This window comes from Palaemon carinicauda, chromosome 19 (genome assembly GCF_036898095.1).
Source record: "Palaemon carinicauda isolate YSFRI2023 chromosome 19, ASM3689809v2, whole genome shotgun sequence".
Classification (NCBI taxonomy): domain Eukaryota; kingdom Metazoa; phylum Arthropoda; class Malacostraca; order Decapoda; family Palaemonidae; genus Palaemon; species Palaemon carinicauda.
In genome coordinates, this window is record NC_090743.1 from 9,272,629 (window position 1) to 9,296,459 (window position 23,831).

Genomic DNA, 23,831 nt, shown 5'->3' on the forward strand with positions numbered 1-23,831 from the left:
AAATAAATTAGACAAGATCAGAAAAAACTCTAAGCGTTTAAACTAATTCACTCTCATTTAGATATCTCCCGTTTAACATTCTTTATGAGTAAATGTAATTTTCTCGTTTATTCTTCAGTAATATCTTACTCAGATGCTGGTTCATTCATTAGTAAATCAACCTCTAACTTAGAGACATATATTAATGTATAATTGATTAACTCCCCATGTCAGCCTGGCGATCCCAACCTAACCACAATAATAATAATAATAATAATAATAATAATAATAATAATAATAATAATAATAATAGGGAAGTGGGGAATATGGGGAAAGGAGGAGTACCCCTGGATACAATCCAATTTATAGCTCAAAGGCAGGTACCCGGGATGGGAAAGATTAAGGAAATAGGGAGAAAGAGAAGTACAGGAGAAGAACAAAAGAGAGGGGCAGACCCTCTTGCGATATTAAACAGTAACCTTCCCAGAAACAGTTTAAACTCAGTGATTGTTCTGATGTCTATGGGAATACAAGACCAATGCATTACCATTTTGCTAACCATTTGATATATTGTTTTATTTTTTTAATTGTTATATCATCTACAAAGTTTTAGATCCATTACTTTGGGACAGATTTAGACGTTTGCGTTTATTTCTATTTATTTTTAATGTTATTTTGATTGTCTATTTTGTGTTAGTGGCACGAATATGCATTTGTTTAAGTATTCCCTGAAAACACCGTTTTGTACATTTTCTATGGGTACTATTGACTCTTCAAAGAAAACGTATTTCTCCTGATTTAAAAATTGGAAAGATTTCATTTAAAAACAAATTTAAAAGTATCAACGTAAGATTTTGAGGTAGAAGATTGAATTAGTTCATTTAAATGTTATAACAATGATAAAAAAAAGTATCACGTTAATAGTGTGTGTGCTTAATATTTTCAATAATTTCAATTTGGGTATGGAAGTATAGTTTGGAATTATGTTACTACCATGAGAAAGTTGTATTTATTAATCTTATTTTACTAATTTATTTTTGCCTGTTTCTCCTTTTTGTGCGCATAACTTTACTTATTCCACATATGAGTGAAATATCCTCTTCTTTCCCGTTCCCCATCGCTTTTCTTTTGGTTTGAGTTAACTCCCTTCGTACACATTAAACTAATGACTAAACTTCACCTTTACCATTACACTAGTAAACATCTCAGCTTCATTTCCATCCTAGTCCAACGTTGTCTTTAATCTAGCCTACTCCTCGTACAACCTAATATCCCTGAAGAGTAAGACAGTAGAGTAATTCCGATGACATGTTATAATGTAATAATTGCTTAAGCTTAAATTGTTCATCATTTGGGGACCGAATTATCTTTTTTCATTGAGAAAGTTAATCAAAGAAAAGTATAAAAAGAGATGTAGGCAGGTGGGTTGCTTATATCTCATAGTGTTTATTACGAAAAAGAGACTGGGAAAAGTTACTGATAAAGCTGAAAGTGAAATGGAGAACAGAAGAAAAGATAACGTGTGGTATAGGTACAGATTGGGGAACGCTATTGATAAATCTAAAAGTGAAACAGAGAACAGAGGAGTGAAACCGTATGTAATACTCTAAAAAAGTGAAACAAAGAACAGAAGAATGAAACCGTATGTAATACAAGTGAAGAACTGGAGATTGAGGGCAGAACATGAAAAGTTATTGATAACCGGAAAGGGAAACAGAGAACAGAAGAATAAGACAATATGTAGTACAGATGGAGACCAGGGAATGTTACTGATAAAGCTGAGAGGGAAATAGAGAATAAAAGAATGTAGACCAGTGAGAGGTACTGATAAACCTTAAAATGAAACAGTGAACAGACGAATGACAGTATGTGGTACAACTGAGACCCGGATAAAGCATTGATAAACCTGGCAGTGAAACAGAAAACAAGAATAAATAAGAGGAAAGGTATGCAACGGATAAAATAGTATGAGTTACAAATATAAACCGGAGAAGTTACTGATAGAACTGAAAGGGAAACAGATTATTATTATTGTTATTACTTGCTAAGATACAACCCTAGTTGGAAAAGCACAATACTATAAGCCCAGGGGCCCCAACAGGGAGAATAGCCCAGTGAGGAAAGGAAACAAGGAAAAATAAAATATTCTAAGAACAGTAAAAACGATGAAATAAATATTTCAGATATAAACTATAAAAACTTAAACAAAAAATGAGGAAGAGAACCTAGATAGAACAGTGTGCCAAAGTGTACCCTCAAGCAAGAGAACTCTAACCCAAGATAGTGGAAGACCATGATACAGAGGCTATGGCACTACCCAAGACTAGAGAACAATGGTTTGATTTTGGAGTGTCCTTCTCCTAGAAGAGTAAGACAATATGTGATACATGTGGAGATTTAGGAAAGTTTTTGTTGCTGCTTCATGTAGGGCCAAGATATCCAAACTATATTTCATGAATTCACTCTCCACCTGCTGTAACTTCCCAATCTGATTTATGGTTCTTACATTCCAATTACCTATATTCAATTTTTCTTTAGTGTTTATAAACTGGGAGATTCTTAGCACCCCGCTACGCCCGGGACTTGGGGCCATTCTTTCATCTTCTCTTTCCATGAATGACTAAATCCATAGAGTATTCATTGGCTATATACATCAAAGGATAGTTAGTTTCCTTGTGATGCGCAGTGCCTATCTAACTATAGTCCATTTCTTTTAGCGAGGCATATTTGCACCGACTCGTAGCGGTGTCCTTTTAGCTCGGAAAAGTTTCCTGATCGCTGATTGGTTGGAATTATCTTGTCCAACCAATCAGCGATCAGGAAACTTTTCCGAGCTAAAAGGGCATCGCTGCGAGTCGGTGCAAATATGCCTCGCTAAAAGAAATGGACTATAAGGCAAGTGACCCCTGCTGTTCCATACTAATTCCAGTAACATCAATCACCAGGCTTAAGGAGTAAAAGCCGAAGAGACAGTTTGTCCATTACCTTAACTCCATCCGTCACCCTGCTGCCAGTGACTTCATCGAGATTTTGGGGGGCATTTCCTCCATACCCAAAGCTCTCATTATTCCACAAGGTTGCTCATTCGCTTATACGAGTATAACCGTTTGCAAACATGGATTGCTAAGATATACCGCCTAGCACGGTATGCTAAGATATACTCTTCATATAGTTTATTTATTTCCTTTTTTCCTTTCCCCACTGGGCTATTTTTCCCTGTTGGAGCCCTAGGGCTTATAGCATCCTGCTTTTCCAACTAGGGTTGTAGTTTAGCTAGTAGTGATAATAATAATAATAATAATAATAATAATAATAATAATAATAATGATAATAATAATAATGACATTGGGATTCAGGCTGAACTCGGCTATGCGTATCATGAAAGTAATCCTGAAAACGGTCCTGACAAAGTGTGGGAAAGTGAAATAAGGTAAGGTATAAACTCGTACATTGAAGATATTCTGGTTGCTGAAACAGTGGTGATGGCAGGAGGGACCATGGGACATTTACACAGTTTTGGCTAACTGCAAAACAAAAAGAGCCCTTGGATGTTAGAACAGCTCTGGGACTCAGGTTGAACAAGGACAAAGCAAGATTGATTGATTTGAAGTTTTCAGGCATCCTGACATCTAAGGTCATTGACGCCGATATCATTTAGTTTATGTATACAAATATATATATATATATATATATATATATATATATATATATATATATATATATATATATATATATACATATATATATATATATATATATATATATATATAAAAGAGTATTCAATTAAAATCATGAAAGTTGAATGTCATAAAAGTTAAATAGTTTTCAGAAGACCTGCTTCTGAAATGAATCTAAAGATGCCACTTGCATCGTAGTACACATCATGTCCAAGAATCTTGGCAAGGATGAACCTGCCACCCTCACCTCGAGCCTCAAACAAATATCTATTCCTTAAGTTGTTATAATTGGGGCATTCGGTCAACAAATGCCTCACTGTTAGAGGTACTAAACAGTCGTCACAATACGGTTGCTGTTGGCCCTTCAGCAGAAACTCATGTGTCAACCGAGTGTGACCAATACGGAGACGACAAAGAGACGTCTCCCATTTTCGGGGCATCATATTATAGACATAGCAAGAAGACTCGTGATTGAATGAGGGAATGAAGTCCCGGATATTCATGATAGCCCAGGCAGGAGGGAGTTGTTCTTGATATGCAGAAGGATGATGTCCACTACCCTGTTACTGAATGATTTAGAACAGGGTGTGGCTACATAAAGAGGAAAGTGAAGGGAGTGAAATGGGAGGGTAGGGTTGGAGAGAGGTGGATGGCATTGATCAGTGAAGTAGTGGGGAGGGTCAAGAATGAGGATCCAGTGAGAGGGATGGGGTATGTGCAGAAAAAGAAGAAGAGTAGTTTGGTGAGACGTTAGTATTTTGGCAGCTGGTGTACTGCAAGAGATAGGCGATAAAATTATTATGGATACTGTATTTTTTAGAACAAAATATGATTGCAATCATATCAACGTGGCAGTGATGGATGCAGTGTGTAAGGGCATTTACCTATAGCAATAAAATGGAAACTGGGTGACTTTGAGCTTTGAATGGACACTGCTTGTCCGTACAGTGGGGTTTCTGATGTGCTCATAAAACCTCGACTGGAAATCTTTGGATAATTAGTTGAGGAATTAATGATGAAGCTATGAATCTCGTTACCACTGAAAAGAACAAAGCAGATATACTAACCATGGTAAAGAAGACCTGGTTGGGGGAAGACAGAGAAGCTTGCAGACAAAGCAGATGTGGTAGATGTGTTATGTTGCAGCACCGGGTCCACTGGAGATGCACCAAATGGACCATAATTATGGGGTTAGAGAAAACCATCTTCTGAGTAAAAATCTATCTTAGCATCACAAAGAAGCTCTGCAGCAAGTGGTCAGAGGCTATGGCATGTCATTTTATCAACCTGACCCCCAAGGGCCAATGAGTCTGGGGAGATTTAAGTAGGAACTACTTGGACGAGGCTGGTCATAGATGTCACACATTACTGGCAAGGCCTGTATCTCTCCATGAGTGATTGTGAGCAGAACAGTGGTGATCTAGAGGAAGCTGCTGACGGAGAGGGCATCTGAAATTACTAGTATGCTGGATGGTTCATTTGGATTGGTCCTGGAGGCAGGGGAGGGACCAGGGGATGAGGTTTTGACGAACGACAGCTCTGCATCTGTTTTGATTTGAAGCTTAAATTTGTGTTCAGTAGTTGGAATATCCGGTGATTCTTTAGCACAGCTTAGTTATAAGTTGAACAAAAAGGGAATGATTAAAATACACCAACAGACATTACTCCTATGCCAATTGAATTACACGATGCCTATTAAAATTAGAATGGAGTTTAAGATATGTGCAATAACTCATCAAGTTATCAAAGCTGGACGTCCAAAATATCTCAAAAGAATTGCTACATATCATGCAGCCAACGAATCGTGTCGACACGAGAATAGTTACAGATGGTTTTAAGTTAATAGAGCCAAGATGTACCTCAAATGTATGTTGTAGAACTTTCAAATTTGAGGCCCCAAGACTGTATAACAAGCTTCTTTGTAATACCTGATATGTGACAATAGATATCAAACACATTTTAGTCGATTGTCCTGTTTTTAATCTTCAGAGGACACATTTTCTCCAAGACAATGGGGAAAAATTGTAATACCCTAAACTTGAAAAATATACAGATTATTTTTTTATATCGTGAGCTTTAAATAACTTTATTAACCTATTTTTGTTTAATCCTTTTAATTCCTCCTTATTTTGCATTTAGATATTATTGTATGCAAGTTGTGTGATTAGTTTTAGAAGTTAAAATGATACCAAATGTGAGAGTACGGGTATGGATAATTAATTTGCATTATACAGCGCTGAATGGCATTTGATGCCCCAGTGCTTGGCCTAAGGCCTAGATTTTATATTCAATTCAATTCCAATAGACATTCGAAAGACAAGATATATGTCCCAAAAGGACACAGGGTTTCCATGTATTGATAGGGCTCTGAGAACAGCCCTTTAAGTAAAGAAAAAAATAATGTTGTGTCTCGTTAGTTTATTATCTTGAAGTCAGGCGTTATTTTTAACACGTTTTCATGAACTCTTTGGTAGGCAAACAAAGTGATTATACAGGAATTTATAGACTAAGAAGAACGTTTTATCTTTAAACATTAAAAATAATTTGTCTAGTTGCGGGATCTTTTACTAGAATAGAAGAAGAAGAATAATAACAGGTTGTCGAATGTCCTCTGACCGCTGCTTAGTTTATACAGTAGTTTAAAACTGTCAAAGACAGCTGATGCGCCATGAGTTTGAGATGGATAGAAATTCAAACCACCTTCTGGTTAGAAATACTAATACGTGCCATGCTTTCAATTATATTTTTGTAAGTATAACTTAATTTTGATTGGAATTGCTATATTGTATCTTATCTTTAAGAATAATGTAAAGACGACTGAACATGTAGCCCGGAAGCTCGTATAATATCGGTCGATATTATTTATTGACATTGTCAAATTGTTTTTCGTGTATGACCTTGGCATGAATTTTAGCCTTTTTGAAAAAAAAAACTTGTTTCATATATGGCCCAAAATACCATTAAATAGAGGTTCGCCTATTATATAACACTTGAGCCTTTGCAGTTCGTTGGGACAGACTGAAAAATCCCATAATGGAATAACTACTATCTATTTCCTCAGTTTTATTTTCGGTATTTTTGTAGTGAATTGTCCTACCTTAGATTTTATGCGTTTGAGTTTCAAGTAATAGAGGTATAAATAATTACCGCAGCTGTCACTAGTAAGCATATTAACCTCAAGTTGGGCCCTAACCTAATCTAGAACACTTAAGGGAGCCTTTACGTTATTATTATAGAAAATCACGGAAAAAAAGCTTAACTAAGAAAAGGATGCAGTTATATGCAGAAAAATTCCCGTTTTCTTCCTAAATTACCTTTATTTCTGTCACAAATAAATGTTTAATAAGATATACCCTAATGTATCCTGTAGTAACGGGGGCCACCCAGTGGGAGCAGGGAGTTTTGGGTGGAGAAAATTTATTGCCGAATCAATAAATTATGTTAAAAATAACGTTTTTCTCTCTATATTATTCTCTGGGATGCTTAATAAATCCACAAAAAATTACATAAAACATTGGCCTTCTATTCCCCCGAAATATTTATTTCACTCTTTTGTTTACATTTTCAAACCCGTTCCTGTTTGGAAGTGTCCTAAGTGGGATTCTGAGTTATCTTTTAGGGAAGACCAATACATTTTTTATTATAACTCGACTGTGAAGATTGCTAAGACAAAAAGAAGAAAAAGATTTAGGTGTCAATCATAAGGTAAGGAATTATATGTGATTTACTTTTGAAGTTTGTGACCTGGGTAGGGGGTGCCGACTAGTTCTCTGACCTGAGAGGCAGTGTCCAGCTTCCCACCCGTGTCCGTCTGGAAGGGTGGGGAGAACTGTGTATTTGCTGTGGAAATAAAGGTCTAATTTGTTGAAAGCACAATATTTACTGTAGGAAAAGTGATTTTTTTATTGGAAATCTAGTTCCGTGTTTTTTTTTTTTTTATAATTTTGCCGCCTTTACTCCTTGTAAGGCTCTTGCCTAACCCTAATGAGACTTGGTCATTTTTAAAATAACGTCCATGTACTAACCCTAAATCTCCAAAAAGACAGAAACATTTGATGAAACAAAATATAATTTTTGTGTGGAAAATATGATACTTTGATTTCTAGCTAAATACATAAACCCTAAATTTTTCTTACTTGCTATCTTGTGTTTTATGCATTTCTGACTATGATTATTGAGGGAAACCACCCCTTTTTGAGTGTTTGGTCCCTCATATATAAAAACAATTATAGAGAACCCCAGTAGGGTACTGATGATTTTAGGTGGGGAAATGCAAAATATGAGTGATATGGAGCAATAATAATGGTAAAAAATGCATTATAAAGTACACAGGATAACCAGTTGGAAAAAAATATATGGTTTATGCATATGGCATCAAAGTGCATAATTTCGAGAGTTATGATTGCAAAATCCCATTTTCAAAGGGAAACAAACACAAACAATACCAGCTAACCTAACCTGGAAGCCGTATCCTTACCTATCGGGGCAACACCCCTTACACTACTGTATCCTTACTACTTTCCTGGCTCTCTTAAACTGCAGTATCCTTCCTTACTTGCCTACTGCCATCCTTACTTCACTCATGATAAGGTAATACCAAGTCATCATAATATTCTGTAAATCAGAAAAGTAGCTTCATATCATATTTCAGAACAAGATAAACACCATTATTGACTAATCTCACTACTCTTATGTTCTGGCAAGTGGTACATCCCTGTCAGCCATTATAAAACTAACATTAAGTAGGCATATTTATAGTAATCCTTACCTTAAATTTGGGATGTCTAAGGTTGCTAGTCCTCTGTAGATAGTGGGAGCACTAACACCGCTCCTTTTATATATGGGTGACTATAATTTAAGAAAATCTCGATTGGCACTAATTTTTCCTTAAAGAAAGAAAAACACCTAACTTCGCTTTTAGTCTTATAAGACACCCGGACCAAACGGTGGTCATAGTGGAACTGAAGGAAAAATGGGTTGAGAATAAGTTTTGTAAAAGTACATTTGGCAGAAGAGAAGGTCACCTGCCCCAAGGCAGACATCTTCCAAGAAACAAGGCCCTAAGCAGCCCTTTCATTCAAGAGAGTCATGAGGTAGAGGAGGTAGACGTGGGCATGCCCGCTAGGGAGTATTCCTCCCCACCAGTGGAAGGATGGCTACAGAGCAGGTGGCAGAGGTGGATGTTACATGGAGCCGAACCTTGGTCGGTCTCTGTCCTCCGCGTGGGCTACCATGTCCCATTCACTCACTTTGACTCGTTATCCAGTGATGTTGGGTTCCTACGCGAAGGGATCCGCAAAGGAACAGGCCCTTCAGGCTGAAGTCCAGACCATGCTAGAGAAGGATGCTTTCCAAGAGGTCCTCAATGGGTACCCAGACTTCTACAGTCAACTCTTTCTTGTAGCAAAGGTGTCTGAAGGCTGGAGATAAGTCATCAAAGTCTGCCATGAACGAGTTTGTTCAGTAGACTGTGTTCAAGATGGAGACGGCCGAAAGATGCCTACTTCCAGATCCCAATCCATCCATTGTCAAGGAAGTACATGTACCTAAGATTCGTCCTGAACAAAGAATATACTGGTTCAAGGGGCTGTGCTTTGGTCTTTCCACAGACCCACAGGTGTTCACAAGTATCTTTTTCCTTGTATCAATCTAGGCCCACAAGAACTGCATCCATATCTTATGTTACCTAGACGATTGTCTGATTCTAGCAGACTTAAGTTTCGCTTTGATCTGGGGATTGTCATTAATTACTAGAAATCCTCTCTGCAACCATGTTAGAAACTGGTATATTTCTGGACGCAAATAGCCACCCAACTAGGCCGTCTTTCCATCTGAAAGCAGAATAGAGAGACTAAAGCTGATAGCTCGCCCCTTTTTGATGCAAGACTCACTACCAGCACATTGGTGGCTTTGCCTGTTGGGGTATTTAACCTCTTTGGAGCGTCTGGTTCCCAAACAGCCGTCTTCGCATCCATTCTCTCTAGTCGCAGCACAACAAACCTCGGAACCTTCAGGTTCAGGTGGGGCCGAAGCAAAACAGAGACCTGAGTTGATAGGTGTTAAACACCAATCTCATTAGGGGAGTAGATCTCAGAATTGATGCTCTTCACAGATGTATCGAAAGAAGGGTAGGGGGCTCACCTGCTGCAGCACACGGCCTACAGACTGTGGTCCGAGTCTGAGGAGTAGTGCTACATAAACCCCCTGGAAAGGAGAGCAGCCTTTCTGGCTCTCAAGAATTTCAAACAGATCCTTTCAGGACACACCGTGGTGTTGATGAGCAACAACACCCCAGTAATGGCATACATAAACAAGCAAGAACGTATTGTACCTTTTCACAGCAACTATTCCGTATAGCTGTAGAAATTTTAAGATAGTCGGAAGACAACTCAATAGTCCTATTACTGTACTTCATTGCATCCCGGGCAAGAAAAACGTCCTGGCGGACAAGCTGAGCAGGAAAACTCAGATAGCTAGTTCCGAGTGGTCTTTGAATCATCAGTTGTTCCAGAACTGGAATACAAACCTACACTATTTATTATGGGTATTACTTTCGGCAAAGCTGAAAGGATGAGCCGTTAAAATTTAGCGAGGGTCAACTACCCATTCTGCTAGTTAGCGAGGGTAGGGGGGTAGCTTGCTACCGCTCTCACTCGCGCACCTGTGATTTAGCTTACTTGGCTTCTGGCACGGATGGTGAACGATCGTTGCCATTCTTCATCCTCACCAAGTTATTTTTGGACTGCCATTAATGCTTTTTGTTTGTGCTTTCTCTTTAATAGTGTGCGTTTGGGTTGACTTCTGCCGACCATGCGTACCAGCCCTGGACTTGAAGGCCAGCCCTGCAGTACCTTCATGTCGGTTGTGGACATCGATTGTCACACCCTTTGTCCTGCCTGCAGAAGTCAACGGTGTTAAAGCAAAAGTAAGTGTAGTGAGTGTCAGGAGTGGTCTGCCTCCCAGTGGGAAGGGCTTGGGTTCCGGCGGAGGGAGTCAGATCGGGATGTTTCTCCTTCGAAGGTTTCTTCGAAAGGGAAAAAACCCAAGGCTGCTTCTTCCGCTTCCTGACCTTTCTCTAAAGCTCCTGCTTGATGACAACCCCAGTCCTGGAGAGATGGTGTTGCATCCCCTATCGAAGCTGCCCCACCTCTCCCCCCGGGTGAGGCCTTGTTTCCTTATCCCTTTATACAGGTGTGGTCATCCTTGGGGCATCCGGGTCCACCCTCCAAGGACTCCTTGCTGCAGCTCATCATCCATGGTGATAATGTGCAGCCTTCATTAACTTCGGAGGTGGATCCTCTGTCGTGTGTCGACTTAGTGGTGTCTGAGGCATCTCAGATAGTGAGTACTGAGTGTTCTTTGGATCTTCCAGTAGCCAACAAAGTCCTGACTTTGTGGGGTTCTCCAACTGTGGATCTCTTTGCAACGACACTGAATTTCAGGCTCCTATTGTACTGTTCCTCAGTCCCAGACCCCAAGGCTCTCTAGCAAGAGGCATTCCAACAATGATGGGACAACATTGATGTCTATGCCTTTCCCCCGTTGTATCTGATGCGGACGGTACTCAACAAGGCCAGAACCTCTCAATGAATCTTATAGCACCGCTATGGCATCATGCAGAATGGTTTCCGGCCCTTCTGTAACTCCTGACGGAGTCACCAAGAGAACTCCCTCCATGACACGATCTACTCAGACAACCACATGCCAACATATTCCACAAAGCTGTAGCTTCGCTACAACTTAATGTCTGGAGACTATCCAGCATCTCCTCACTCAGAGAGGATTTTCGCAACAAGTTGCAAGCAGGATATTTGGATTTGGATACTTGTGGAAATCTTCAGCAGAAATCTACCAGGCAAAGTGGAAAGTCTTCTGTGGTTGGTATCGTGGAAGGGGTTACTCTCCTCTCGATGCCACTATTCCAGCAATAGCTTAGTTACTCCTGTATTTATGTGAAAAAATGCGCCTCTTAGTCTCGGCGGTAAAAGGCTATCACTCACCCGTAAGTTTTACCCATAGACTGAACGGAATGGACATTTCCTCATTGCTGGATCTTTCTTTACTCATACGGCGTTACGAACTTATCTGTCCTCAGTCTGAAGTGAGACCTTCCCCTTGGAACGTGGTTCGAGTTCTCAGGTCTCTGAAAAGACCTCCCTATGAACCATTACACCAGGCAACAGATCGCCACCTGACTTAGAAGACTGTGTTCTTACTAGCTTTGGCTTCGGCCAAGCGAGTCTGTGAACTTCATGGTCTCTCATACGACATCGCTCATTCAAGAAGATGAGGAGAGGTAATGTTCACCTTCCTCCATGAGTTTCTTGCCAAGACTCAGAATCCGGGAGTGGCAGATCCCCAATTCGTGTCTTTCCGGATTTCGAATCTCTGCTCCGTAACAGATGACCCTGATCATCTTTTACTCTGCCCAGTGTGGAGTTTGAGGCTGCATCTCAAGGGAACAGATGCAGCCCATCCTCGTGTACCTGTACTTTTCGTCAGCACAGTGAGGAATAAGAGGGTCACCTAGAACACCTTCTCTGCTTGGATTTGCAAGGTCGTGCCCTTGATCCTGACCTTCTTCCTTCACGTCGCCCCAGAGCTCAAGATGTCAGGGACGTAGCTACTTCCCTGGCCTTCAAGAGAAACTTCTTAGTGATGCAGGTTATATAGGCTGGGGTGTGGAAACGTCAGACTATATTCACAGCTCGCTACCTGCAAGACGTGACCCACAGGAGGCTCGAAATGTTCTCTATCGGCCCTGTGGTGGCTGCCCAACAGCTGGTATAATACCTCAAGCTCCTTATTGGACAAGTAACAAAGGGTTAAGGGCACTATTACCCGGTTTTTAGTCTGCGTGAATAAAAAGGTTTGACTGGCTCTTATTCTTCTCTTCATCCTCCCCTCTCTTGGGGAAAGCAACATCCTGGGTTCTCTGCACAAGCTGACCTCAAACCACTGCAGGCAAACCATGCTTCCTTGTGTACCTAGTACAGTATTAAGCTAATACTGCTGCGTCCTCATACCCTAGCGAAGTGGTATTGTGAAAGTTTTGGTTATGACAGTTTTTCCTACAAAGACTCGGAATAAATTTTACCTTGACAGTCACATTTCTAAATATCTCAACACAGCTTGCATAGGCCGCGGACCTTACGTACCAAGGTTTAAGGAGGTGCAGAGACTCCTTATTTTGGGTACAAACCTATTCAAAATAGGGAGCCCCCAGGTAACCAAAAAGCCAGATTAGCATTGATGTCTACCTTCTTAATCTAATACAGTAAATAGCGTAGGTTTGTATTCCAGTTGCGGAATAAATGACAAATTTATAAATAATTTGTATTTTTCCTGAGGCAAACCTTTAGCTATTTATACAAATTTACCCACCAGCCCTATCCCCCTTGAAGTCCTACCTCCAAACAAAGGGAACTAATTACAGGTGTGTGAGTGGGAACGATAGCAAGCGACCCCCGCACCCTCGCTAATTAGCGGAATGGGTAGTTAACCCTCGCTAAAGTTTTAAAGGCTCGTCCTTTCCGCTTTGCCAAAAGTAATACCCCTAATAAATAGCTAAAAGTTTGTATCGTTAGGTAAATACAACTTATCTACAAATGTGTCATTTTTCCTAGCCATACAAACCTGTTGCTCTTTATACAAATTGGCCGGCCATCACCTATTCCTGGTATGTCCTGCCTGCAAGCAAAATTAACGATAGAGAATAGGTGTGTGCTAGTGGGGTAGCCAGCTAACCCCCTACCCCCCACACTTAACTAGCGGAGGATTAGTTACATCTTGCTAAAAGTCTTACAGTATAGCTATTTTCAGCTTCGCCAAAAGTATTTTATTATTATTATTTTCATCTAAGCTACAACCCTAGTTGGAAAATCAGGATGCTATAAGCCAAAGGGTCCCAACAGGGAAAATAACACAGTGAAGAAAGGAAATAAGATAATAAACTGCAATAGAAGTTCAAAAACAATAGCAACCTTAGAATAAATCTTTCATATATAAAATATAAAAATTTCAAAATAACAAGAAGAGAAATAAGAAAGAATAGTGTGCCTGAATGTACCCTCAAGCAGGAGAACTCTACCCCAAGACATTAGAAGACCATGGTACAGAGGCTATGGCACTACCCAAGACTAGAGAAAAAGGGTTTGATTTTGGAGTGTCTATTCTCATAGAGAGCTGCTTACCATAGCTAAAGTCTCTCTTCTACCCTTACCCTAATTTAGAGCTATAGCTTTGTATGATTAGGGAAAATACAATTTTCAATATTAAACTTAGCCGGTGATCATATAGCTGTCAGCTCTGCTGCCCGACAGAAAAACCTAAGGACAAAATACGCCAGCGATCGCTATACAGGTGGGGGTGTACATCAACTGCGCCATCTGTCGAGCAGGTACTCAAGTACTCCATGTCAACACAGAACCAATTTTCTCTCTGTCGTGCCACTGGCAAGACCTACTAAATACGCTGTTACTAACTGGATTTGTTTTCACAACTATTTGGTGAAGTACACTATTCTAGTTTTGAGCTTTCGCTATGCAGGGGTTTTATCTTCATCTCAAAACTTGAACTCGTTTTGGATAGATTTAATTATGGTGACAAAGAGAGTATGGACTCTCTTTCACTTTTAAATGGCCGACCCTTCCCTTAGACGGAGGTGTGTTTAGGTTTTTAGTAATTCTGCTTAACACGTTATAGATCTATATATTTTATATCTCTCCGCCTTTATTAGGCCTCTTCGATTAACTTTCCATTTATTATAAACATATAAAAATAAATTTTTATGTTTTGTTTATATGCGACCTTTCCTGATAGTAGGCGGTCCTAACTTGGAACCGAAGTTAATCAACGTTGAGCCCGTTATATCGTATTTAGCCTTTAAAGAATTTAAAACTTTTTAAATTTAATGTTTTATGAAAGAATTTCTTTGACAGTCTCGTACTGTTTTCAAAGATGAACTAACGTTTAGTTTTTTAGACTACGCAGTTGTTGACGTTCAGGACGTTCAACATGCGCTCTATCGTTACGATAGAGAGAGAGTGTATCACGGTTTCACTTTGCAGTAAGAGTAAATCGATTCTGACGTTTCGTTCATTCTTTCTTAGCTTAAATGGTTTAAATTCTAAATTAAAGGAACTTTTTATTTGGAAAACCTTTCAGTTTTTTTCCTTTAGCCAAATAACATGTTTTGACGATATATAATTGGGCTCTTCTCTCAGGTGCGAAATCAAGAGAGAAAGAGAGAGAGAGATAGAGACGGAGGGAGAGAGAGGAGAAGAAAAAAAAAACGTTCCGTTCAAGCGGGTAACGTTGTTCTCGTGTTACTCTCCTCCCTAGTCGCTGTACGGGGAAGAAGGTAAAACGTTTCTAGGGTTTTATTCTTGTCCCCAGGCTTTGTGCGGTGAGAGATTGTAAACGTAGTTTATTTGAACTAGTGTTTAGTCTCTTTCCCAGCCACTGAATTCTTTATCTTTATATATGTTTTCTGTTTTTGCTAGTATTAATGAGCTGCATTATACGACTGTTTTCGCAATTACTACCTTTTAATGAAGGGTAGAATTGCATGTTTCAGGTAGAAATCAGTAAAAGTTTCGATTTCAGTGAAATAAGTGCAAAACAGAAAATCGAAGTGATAAAGTGATATGCGCAAAGTGTTTCAGTGTTGCGTCCGAGGGTTCGTCTGTTCGTGCCTGTCGTTCACCTAGTCCGGGACCTCTTGCAAGCTCCCAAGCCCAGGGGAGAAGTAATGTCGAACGACTTATGGGTTCGTCAGGCCTTGATCAACGAACAGACGTTTCCCTCCGTGGTTTCGGGCGTATCTACCCAAGATTGCCCCACCCACACAAAGACGAGAGAGCCCATTTACTTCTCGTCTGCGGAAAAGGTTTCTCGTAAGAAACCATGGACCAAGGTCTCGCAGCTTATTAAGCGCAAGTCGGTCCCTTCCGCGCAAGTCCAACGGCCCAGTTGTAGCCACTGGGTCAGTTCGGATTCGCTGCAGTCTTCCGACGACTGCTCACCTCCTAAGAGAGGCAAAGCGGTACCGCAACAGGCAGTAACACCGTCTGTTGCCGCACCTGCTGCTGTAGACCCTAAGTGGTCTTTGCTACAGTCTATGCAGACACAGTTAGCATATTTTATGCAGGAGTATCGTGCGGAGAAGGTTGACGCTGCACCCGTTAGCCTACAACCAACCACGGTTGTGCGTACAGTAGACGCTGACGCTACCTGCTCCCGCACTCCGGCTGTGAGAGTTCCACCACCCATGCGCAGTGTACCCTGCCAGCCGCACGTTGACGTTCACAGACGCACGGAACCCTCCGTTGACGTTCGCGAGTTACAACAACAACCTAAGTTGTTTTGTTTTGACGCGGTGCGTCAACCTCCGCATTCTAGAGTTGTTTTGACTGCTCAGTATAGACAGTCAAAACAGTCTCGAGTGAACACTGTATGTCCTCACGCACCTGTTGTGGTTGACAGTTCAGTTGTTGACAGTTCTCAGACTGTCAAGCAGTTACATAACGTTGCCTTCTGGTCTGCTACTAATGCACCAGTGCTGTATGTCCTCACGCACCTGTTGTGGTTGACAGTTCAGTTTTTGACAGTTCTCAGACTGTCAAGCAGTTACATAACGTTGCCTTCTGGTCTGCTGCTAATGCACCAGTGAGACCCTCACTGAGATAACCTAGCTTTTCTCGGACAAGGTTCCTGTAGATGAGAAAGTGCTGTTCTCCCTCCTACTGATATTCCTTTGAGGACTCTGTCATTTGGAGAGGAGCCTTAAGCTGCTTAGCCTCCTATGGACTTTAATTAAATCATGATGATTTTTTAAGGATCTTCGTCCGGATCTTGTAACTGCTGCTCCTCGTTCGCCTAACGTCAGAACTTACACTAGGCCTAGCTACTTCGAAGCCGTTGTTGTTAAGCTAGTGCTCTCTCGCTCTCCTAGAGAGCGTTACGTTGGCTAGGCGACTGATTTTTGCACCAGGAGGAGTTTTAGGGATACAGCCTTTGATTTCCCTTCTTTTAAACTGGCTTATAGAGCGAGAGTCTGATAGGACACGAGAGAAGTTCTCGGCTTGGGATTTCATGCCTCTGCCCAGATAGACTTCTCAATTCTGGTAGACTCGCCCTGGCGCCTAGCCAGGAGACGCTCCAAGTTGTTTACAGGTCAACTTCTCAACTTTTGTCGAGCCTTTGAAGTTTTGCTGTACTATTATGTCACACATAACAAGGCTTCCAGGGATGGTAAATGGTTCCGCCTCAGTCGCTAACCCCGTCTGTTGCCACACCTGCTCCCGTAGACCCTAAATGGGCTTTGCTGCAAGACATGCAGTCCAAGCTTGTGTCCTTGATAGAGGACTTAAATACGGAGAAGAACCTTCTGGCCAACAACCTTCCAACCGGTTGGTTGTGCGCCCTGTTGACGCTGAGGTATCCTACTCGCGTCTGCCAGTTGAGGTGGTTCCTCCACCGATGCGACCCAGTGTGGGTTGCCAGTCGCACGTTGACGTTAAGCGACGCTCGGAGGTGGTTGTTGACGTTCAGTGTGTCACTAGGAAGACGTTCAACAACCAGCAGAGGTGACTTGTTGTGACGCAGTGCGTCAACCTCAGCAACCCGGTAGGGTGTTGACTGCACAACCCAGACAGTCTAGACAGTTTCGGGTTGACGCTGTACTTCCTCGCGCACCCATGGTTGTTGACAGTTCACAGACTGTGCAGCAGTGCCATGATATTGCGTCCGGCTCCGTCACGCATCCACCAGTGCGACCGGATTCAGCGAGTCAGACGTTGCCCACTCCGTTGCCGTTTCCTCATCAGTTTCGGATGAGGAACCCTCTGATGAGGACGTTGCTGAACAAGACGATCAACCCCCAGCCCTGCTATCCATCCAGAAGATGCTGAAGAAGGAACGCTGCCCAGTCAGGCTGTGGATGAGTCTGGTAGGGACACTGTCATCCGTGGATCAATTTGTGTCACTAGGAAGACTACACCTCCGTCCTCTTCTATACCATCTAGCTTTTCACTGGAAAAAGGACAAGACGGTAGAAGCGGTCTCGATCCCGGTTTCCGGAAAGATAAAGTCTGGTCTGACTTGGTGAAAGGACTATATCAACCTTAGAGAGGGTCTTCCCCTGACTGTTCAGACTCCCAACCACGTTCTCTTCTCGGACGCATCGGACGTAGGCTGGGGTGCGACATTAGACGGTAGGGAATGCTCGGGATTATGGAACTCGAGTCAAAGGACAATGCATTTCAACTGCAAGAAGCTACTGGCAGTACGTCTGACCTGGAAAAGCTTCAGGTCTCTCCTTCAAGGCAAAGTGGTGGAGGTGAACTCGGACAACACCACGGCTTTGGCGTACATCTCCAAGCAAGGAGGGACCTACTCTCTGACATGGTACGAGATCGCAAGGGACCTCCTCACCTGGTCAAAAGGTCTAGACATTTCACTAGTAACGAGGTTCATCCAAGGCAACTTGAATGTCATGGCAGATTGTCTCAGTCGGAAGGGACAAATAATTCCAACAGAATGGACCCTCCACAAGGATGTATGCAAGAGACTTTGGGCCACCTGGGGCCAGCCAACCATAGATCTCTTCGCAACCTCGATGACCAAGAGGCTCCTAATATTTTGCTCACCAATCCCGGACCCAGCAGCAGTTCATATAGATGCCTTTCTACTAGATTGTTCACATCTAGATCTATATGCATTCCCTCCGTTCAAGATTGTCAACAAGGTACTGCAGAAGTTCGCCTCTCACGAAGGGACAAGGTTGACGCTAGTTGCTTCCCTCTGGCCCGCGAGAGAATGGCTCACCGAGGTACTTCGATGGCTAGTAGACGTTCCCAGAACACTTCCCCTAAGGGTGGACCTTCTACGTCAGCCACGCGTAAAGAAGGTACACCAAGGCCTCCACGCTCTTCGTCTGACTGCCTTCAGACTATCGAAAGACTCTCGAGAGCTAGAGGCTTTTCGAAGGAGGCAACCAGAGCGATTGCTAGAGCAAGGAGAACATCCACCCTTAGAGTCTACCAATCGAAGTGGGAAATCTTCCGAAACTGGTGCAAGTCAGTATCCGTATCCTCGACCAGTACCTCTGTAACTCAAATAGCTGACTTTCTCTTATATCTGAGGAAAGAACGATCTCTTTCAGCTCCCACTATCAAGGGTTACAGAAGCATGTTGGCATCAGTCTTCCGTCACAGAGGCTTAGATCTTTCCAACAATAAAGATCTACAGGACCTCCTTAAGTCTTTTGAGACCACGAAGGAGCGTCGTTTGGTTACACCTGGTTGGAATTTAGACGTGGTACTAAGATTCCTTATGTCAGACAGGTTCGAACCGCTACAATCAGCCTCCCTGAAAGATCTCACCTTTAAGACTCTTTTCCTGATATGCTTAGCCACAGCTAAAAGAGTCAGTGAGATTCATACTTTCAGCAAGAACATCGGATTCTCATCCGAAACGGCTACATGTTCTACAACTTGGTTTTCTAGCCATACACGAGCTGCCTTCTCGGCCTTGACCAATATCGTTCGATATTCCAAACTTATAGTATGGTTGGAAATGAACTAGAAAGAGTCTTATGTCCTGTAAGAGCTCTTAAGTTCTATTTAAAAACCTTTACGAGGCCCGTCTGAAGCTTTATGGTGTTCAGTTAAGAATCCATCTTTGCCTATGTCAAAGAATGCTTTATCCTATTTTATCAGACTGTTAATACGAGAAGCTCATTCCCATCTGAATGAGGAAGACCAAGCTTTGCTGAAGGTAAGGACACACGAAGTTAGAGCTGTCGCAACTTCCGTGGCCTTTAATCAAATTAGATCTCTGCAAAGTATATTCGACGCAACCTATTGGAAAAGCAAATCAGTGTTCGCGTCTTTTTATCTTAAGAATGTCCAGTCTCTTTACGAGAACTGCTACACTCTGGGACCATTCGTAGCAACGAGTGCAGTAGTGGGTGAGGGCTCAACCACTACAATTCCCTAATTCCATAACCTTTTTTAATCTTTCTCTTGAAATGTTTTATTATTGTTTTTGGGTTGTCCGGAAGGCTAAGAAGCCTTTCGCATCCTACTTGATTTGGCGGGTGGTCAAAGTCATTTCTTGAGAAGCGCCTAGATTAGAGGTTTTGATGAGGTCCTTTAGTATGGGTTGCAACCCTTCATACTTCAGCTCCTAGGAGTCGCTCAGCATCCTATGAGGATCGCGAGGCTCAGTAAGGAAGACGTACTTAACCCTGGATAGGTACGCTCCTCGGACACCCCTTTAAGGGTATACTCGGACGCGAACGACCCCGACGCCCAAAAAAATTCTTGAAAAATCAGTTTTTGCAGTAACCTCCTTTTTTCTTTTGCCAAAAAAAACTTCAATGAATGCTTAAAACAACTGTAAAGATAAATACTACTCATCTGCAGAAAAACTATTTATTATAAATATTTTAAAAAATTAAGTAGAAAAAAAAAAGACCTGACATAAAAATTCATAAAAAAAAAGTTTATACATATATACACAATTCCTTTTAGGAATTGATTCTTGAATGTTTAGGACACATCTTGATGTATTTTGGATGAAGTCAGACCCATGGAGGTGAAGATCTGAAATGAGAAAAAAAGGGTAACTTTTTTTGGCCAAAAAAATTTGTCCAGATTTCATGAATTTTTTTGGGTACCCAAATGAAATAGGAAGTGGCTAATTTTTTTAGGGAATAAACATATATTATCCTAAAATAGAAATATGTAAAAAAATCTTCATTATTTTGTAAATTACATTTATATCAGGGGCCATATCTAAAGGTAATTTTTTGAGTACTTAGAAATTTCGTAAAAAAATACATATATTTAATATATAATATGATATTTATGCAGGTAAAAATATACCAAAATATCACAAATTCTATAGGGAACAAGAATATATATAGATAGGGCAGCTTACGCTTCGGATATGTCCACAAAATGGCCGCCAACCACACTGACTCAGACTCCCTAATCTGCCACTTGAAATGTAGGAAGGGTATGTCAATTTCAAGGTGTAATTTACTAATCTAATTATTATTGGATATGCATAAAAATTGTATGGTGGGTTGCTGGATAATTGACGATTATTTTACGACTATAAAATTAAAATTCTGACCCAAAAAAATTTTTTTGAAGGGAAATAAAATCGAAAAAAAAAAATGTAAAACAATATAATATTTTAGCTAAAAAAAATTGATGATATTCAATCAAAAAAAAAGTAAACAAAATTTTCCGACAAATAAACATCTAGAGGAATCATTACTCTGTGATAGTTCCTTAGTACGTAGTAATTTTGAAAGAATTGGGAAAAAACGAAAAAATGGCAATCACCGGAAAATCGAACACATACCTATATATACGCCATATCTGGCTAAAAAAAAGATAGGCATGGGTAGCCAGATCATCTAGAAACACTTTCCAACACTATAAAAATATAAGTTTTGCGACACTACTTGCCAATTCCTTACGGTAACATGACTAAGCAAAAAAATGCAAAACAAATAAAAAGGGGCACTCGCGGAAAAATGGCTAACATTCTAATATACGGCATTTCAGAAAAAAAAAATTCAGCCACGTGCTAGGCAAACCATCAAGGCACATTTTCCGACAAATAAACATCTAAATGAATAATTACTCTGTGATAGTTCCTTAGTACGTAGTAATTTTGAAAGAAATGGGAAAAAACGAAAAAATGGCAATCACAGGAAAATCGAACACATACCTATATATACGCCATATCTGGCTAAAAAAAGAAGATAGGCATGGGTAGCCAGATCATCTAGAAACACTTTCCAACACTATAAAATTATAAGTTTTGCGACACTACTTGCCAATTCCTTACGGTAACATGACTAAGCAAAAAAATGCAAAACAAATAAAAAGGGGCACTCGTGGAAAAATGGCCATTCTAATATACGGCATTTCAGAAAAAAAAAATTTCAGCCACGTGCTAGGCAAACCATCAAGGCACATTTTCCGACAAATAAACATATAAATGAAATATTACTCTGTGATAGTTCCTTAGTACGTAGTAATTTTGAAAGAAATGGGAAAAAACGAAAAAATGGCAATCACAGGAAAATCGAACACATACTTATATATACGCCATATCTGGCTAAAAAAAAATAGGCATGGGTAGCCAGATCATCTAGAAACACTTTCCAACACTATAAAAATATAAGTTTTGCGACACTACTTGCCAATTCCTTACGGTAACATGACTAAGCAAAAAAATGCAAAACAAATAAAAAGGGGCACTCGCGGAAAAATGCCCAACATTCTAATATACGGCATCTCAGATAAAAAAAAAGACATGCACGTGTTAGCCCAACCATCAAGGCACACTTTCTAATACATAAACATGAAAAAAAATCAATAATATACGGCAATTCCTTACTACGTAGTAAATTTTTACAAATATTGAAAAAAAAACAGAAATTGGCAACCGCAGTTAAATACCCAATATACCAATAACTACGTCGTATCTGACAAAAACAAAATCACGCATGGGTAGCCAGATCATCTAGACACACTTTCCAACACTAAAAAAGCAAATGTTTTACGACACTATTTCGCAATATCTTAAGGAAAAATGACTTGGCACAAAAATGAAAAAAAATGAAAAAGGGACACTCGCGGTAAAATGCCCGACATTCTAATATACGGCATCTCAGATAAAAAAAAAGACATGCACGTGTTAGCCCAACCATCAAGGCACACTTTCTAACACATAAACATGAAAAAAAAATGAATAATATACGGCAATTCCTTACTACGTAGTAATTTTTACAAATATTGAAAAAAAACAGAAATTGGTAACCGCAGTTAAATACCCAATATACCAATAACTACGTCGTATCTGACAAAAACAAAGTCATGCATGGGTAGCCAGATCATCTAGACACACTTTCCAACACTAAACAAGCAAAAGTTTTACGACCCTATTTGGCAATATCTTACGGAAAAATGACTTGGCAAAAAAATGAAAAAAAAGGAAAAAGGGGCACTCGCGGTAAAATGGTCCTCGTGGTGATGAACGACATTTTAACTAAAAAAAAAATCATGCACATGGTAGCCAAACAATCCACCAAGACTTTCCACAACTGATAACCTATACAAGTTGCACCATTCTACGACAATTTCATAATACGTAATAACTTTGATAATTATGCAAACTACCTTAGAAGGGTAAACTCGGTCGCGAACGACCCCGACGCGTCTCAGAAATCGGGGAAGGAGTACAGCTACAGCAATGCACATCTGGACACTACTAGAGCGTGTAGGGGAGACACCTCCTGCAGGTCGATCACCCACAAATTCAGTCACGGGGGTGAGTCACGTGAGAAAAACCTGTTTTTTTTTGACGCTCGGGGTCGCAAACGACCCATCGTACCTATCCAGGGTTAAAAAGGCAGAGTAATTGTTCAAGTCGACTTCCTTACCAGGTACTTATTTATTTTATGTTTGTTATTTTGAATAACTGCTAAAATGAAATACAAAATACTTAGCTCATAATAATGTCAACATGTAATGCTGGTCTCTACCCACCCCCCTGGGTGTGAATCAGCTATATGATCACCGGCTAAGTTTGATATTGAAAAATGTTATTTTCATTAGTAAAATAAATTTTTGAATATACTTACCCGGTGATCATATATTAAAGGACCCTCCCTTCCTCCCCAATAGAGACCCAGTGGGCCGAGGAGAAAATTGGTTCTGTGTTGACATGGAGTACTTGAGTACCTGCTCGACAGATGGCGCAGTTGATGTACACCCCCACCTGTATAGCGATCGCTGGCGTATTTTGTCCTTAGGTTTTTCTGTCGGGCAGCAGAGCTGACAGCTATATGATCACCGGGTAAGTATATTCAAAAATTTATTTTACTAATGAAAATAACATATTACTTCCAAATATGTCATACTGTATTGTAGAGCAATTTGTTACAGTACTTTACATGCCTAAAAAATCAAATGCAGTTTATACTTCACGGAATGGTATTATTTACAAGGAAGTTTTCAGGCTGTGACCCATCCAGTTTTCCAAAGTAGTAATTTTTTGCTGCGTGAGTGAAAATTGACTGAGCTTGCAGGTGAGGAAATAGGTTTGTCTCAATTTGGCAATCTCGGTTCCCAGCTACTTTAGAGT

The 23,831-nt window shown here is 40.6% G+C and overlaps 1 protein-coding gene across 5 annotated transcripts in view; it reads left to right on the top strand.

Moving 5' to 3' along the window:
* LOC137658434 (phospholipid phosphatase 5) overlaps positions 1-23,831 on the top strand; it is a 276,559-nt gene that overhangs the window by 207,034 nt on the left and 45,694 nt on the right. Inside the window, exon 1 of one of the 5 annotated variants that reach the window (XM_068393145.1) lies at positions 6,233-6,404. The exons of 3 other annotated variants lie outside the window; for them this stretch is intronic. In XM_068393145.1, the coding sequence (XP_068249246.1) occupies positions 6,325-6,404 (80 nt within the window). In that variant the 5' untranslated portion in view covers positions 6,233-6,324. Of the gene's footprint in view, positions 1-6,232; positions 6,405-23,831 lie in introns of those variants that run through there. One more of the 5 variants, XM_068393144.1, reaches the window with a different exon arrangement.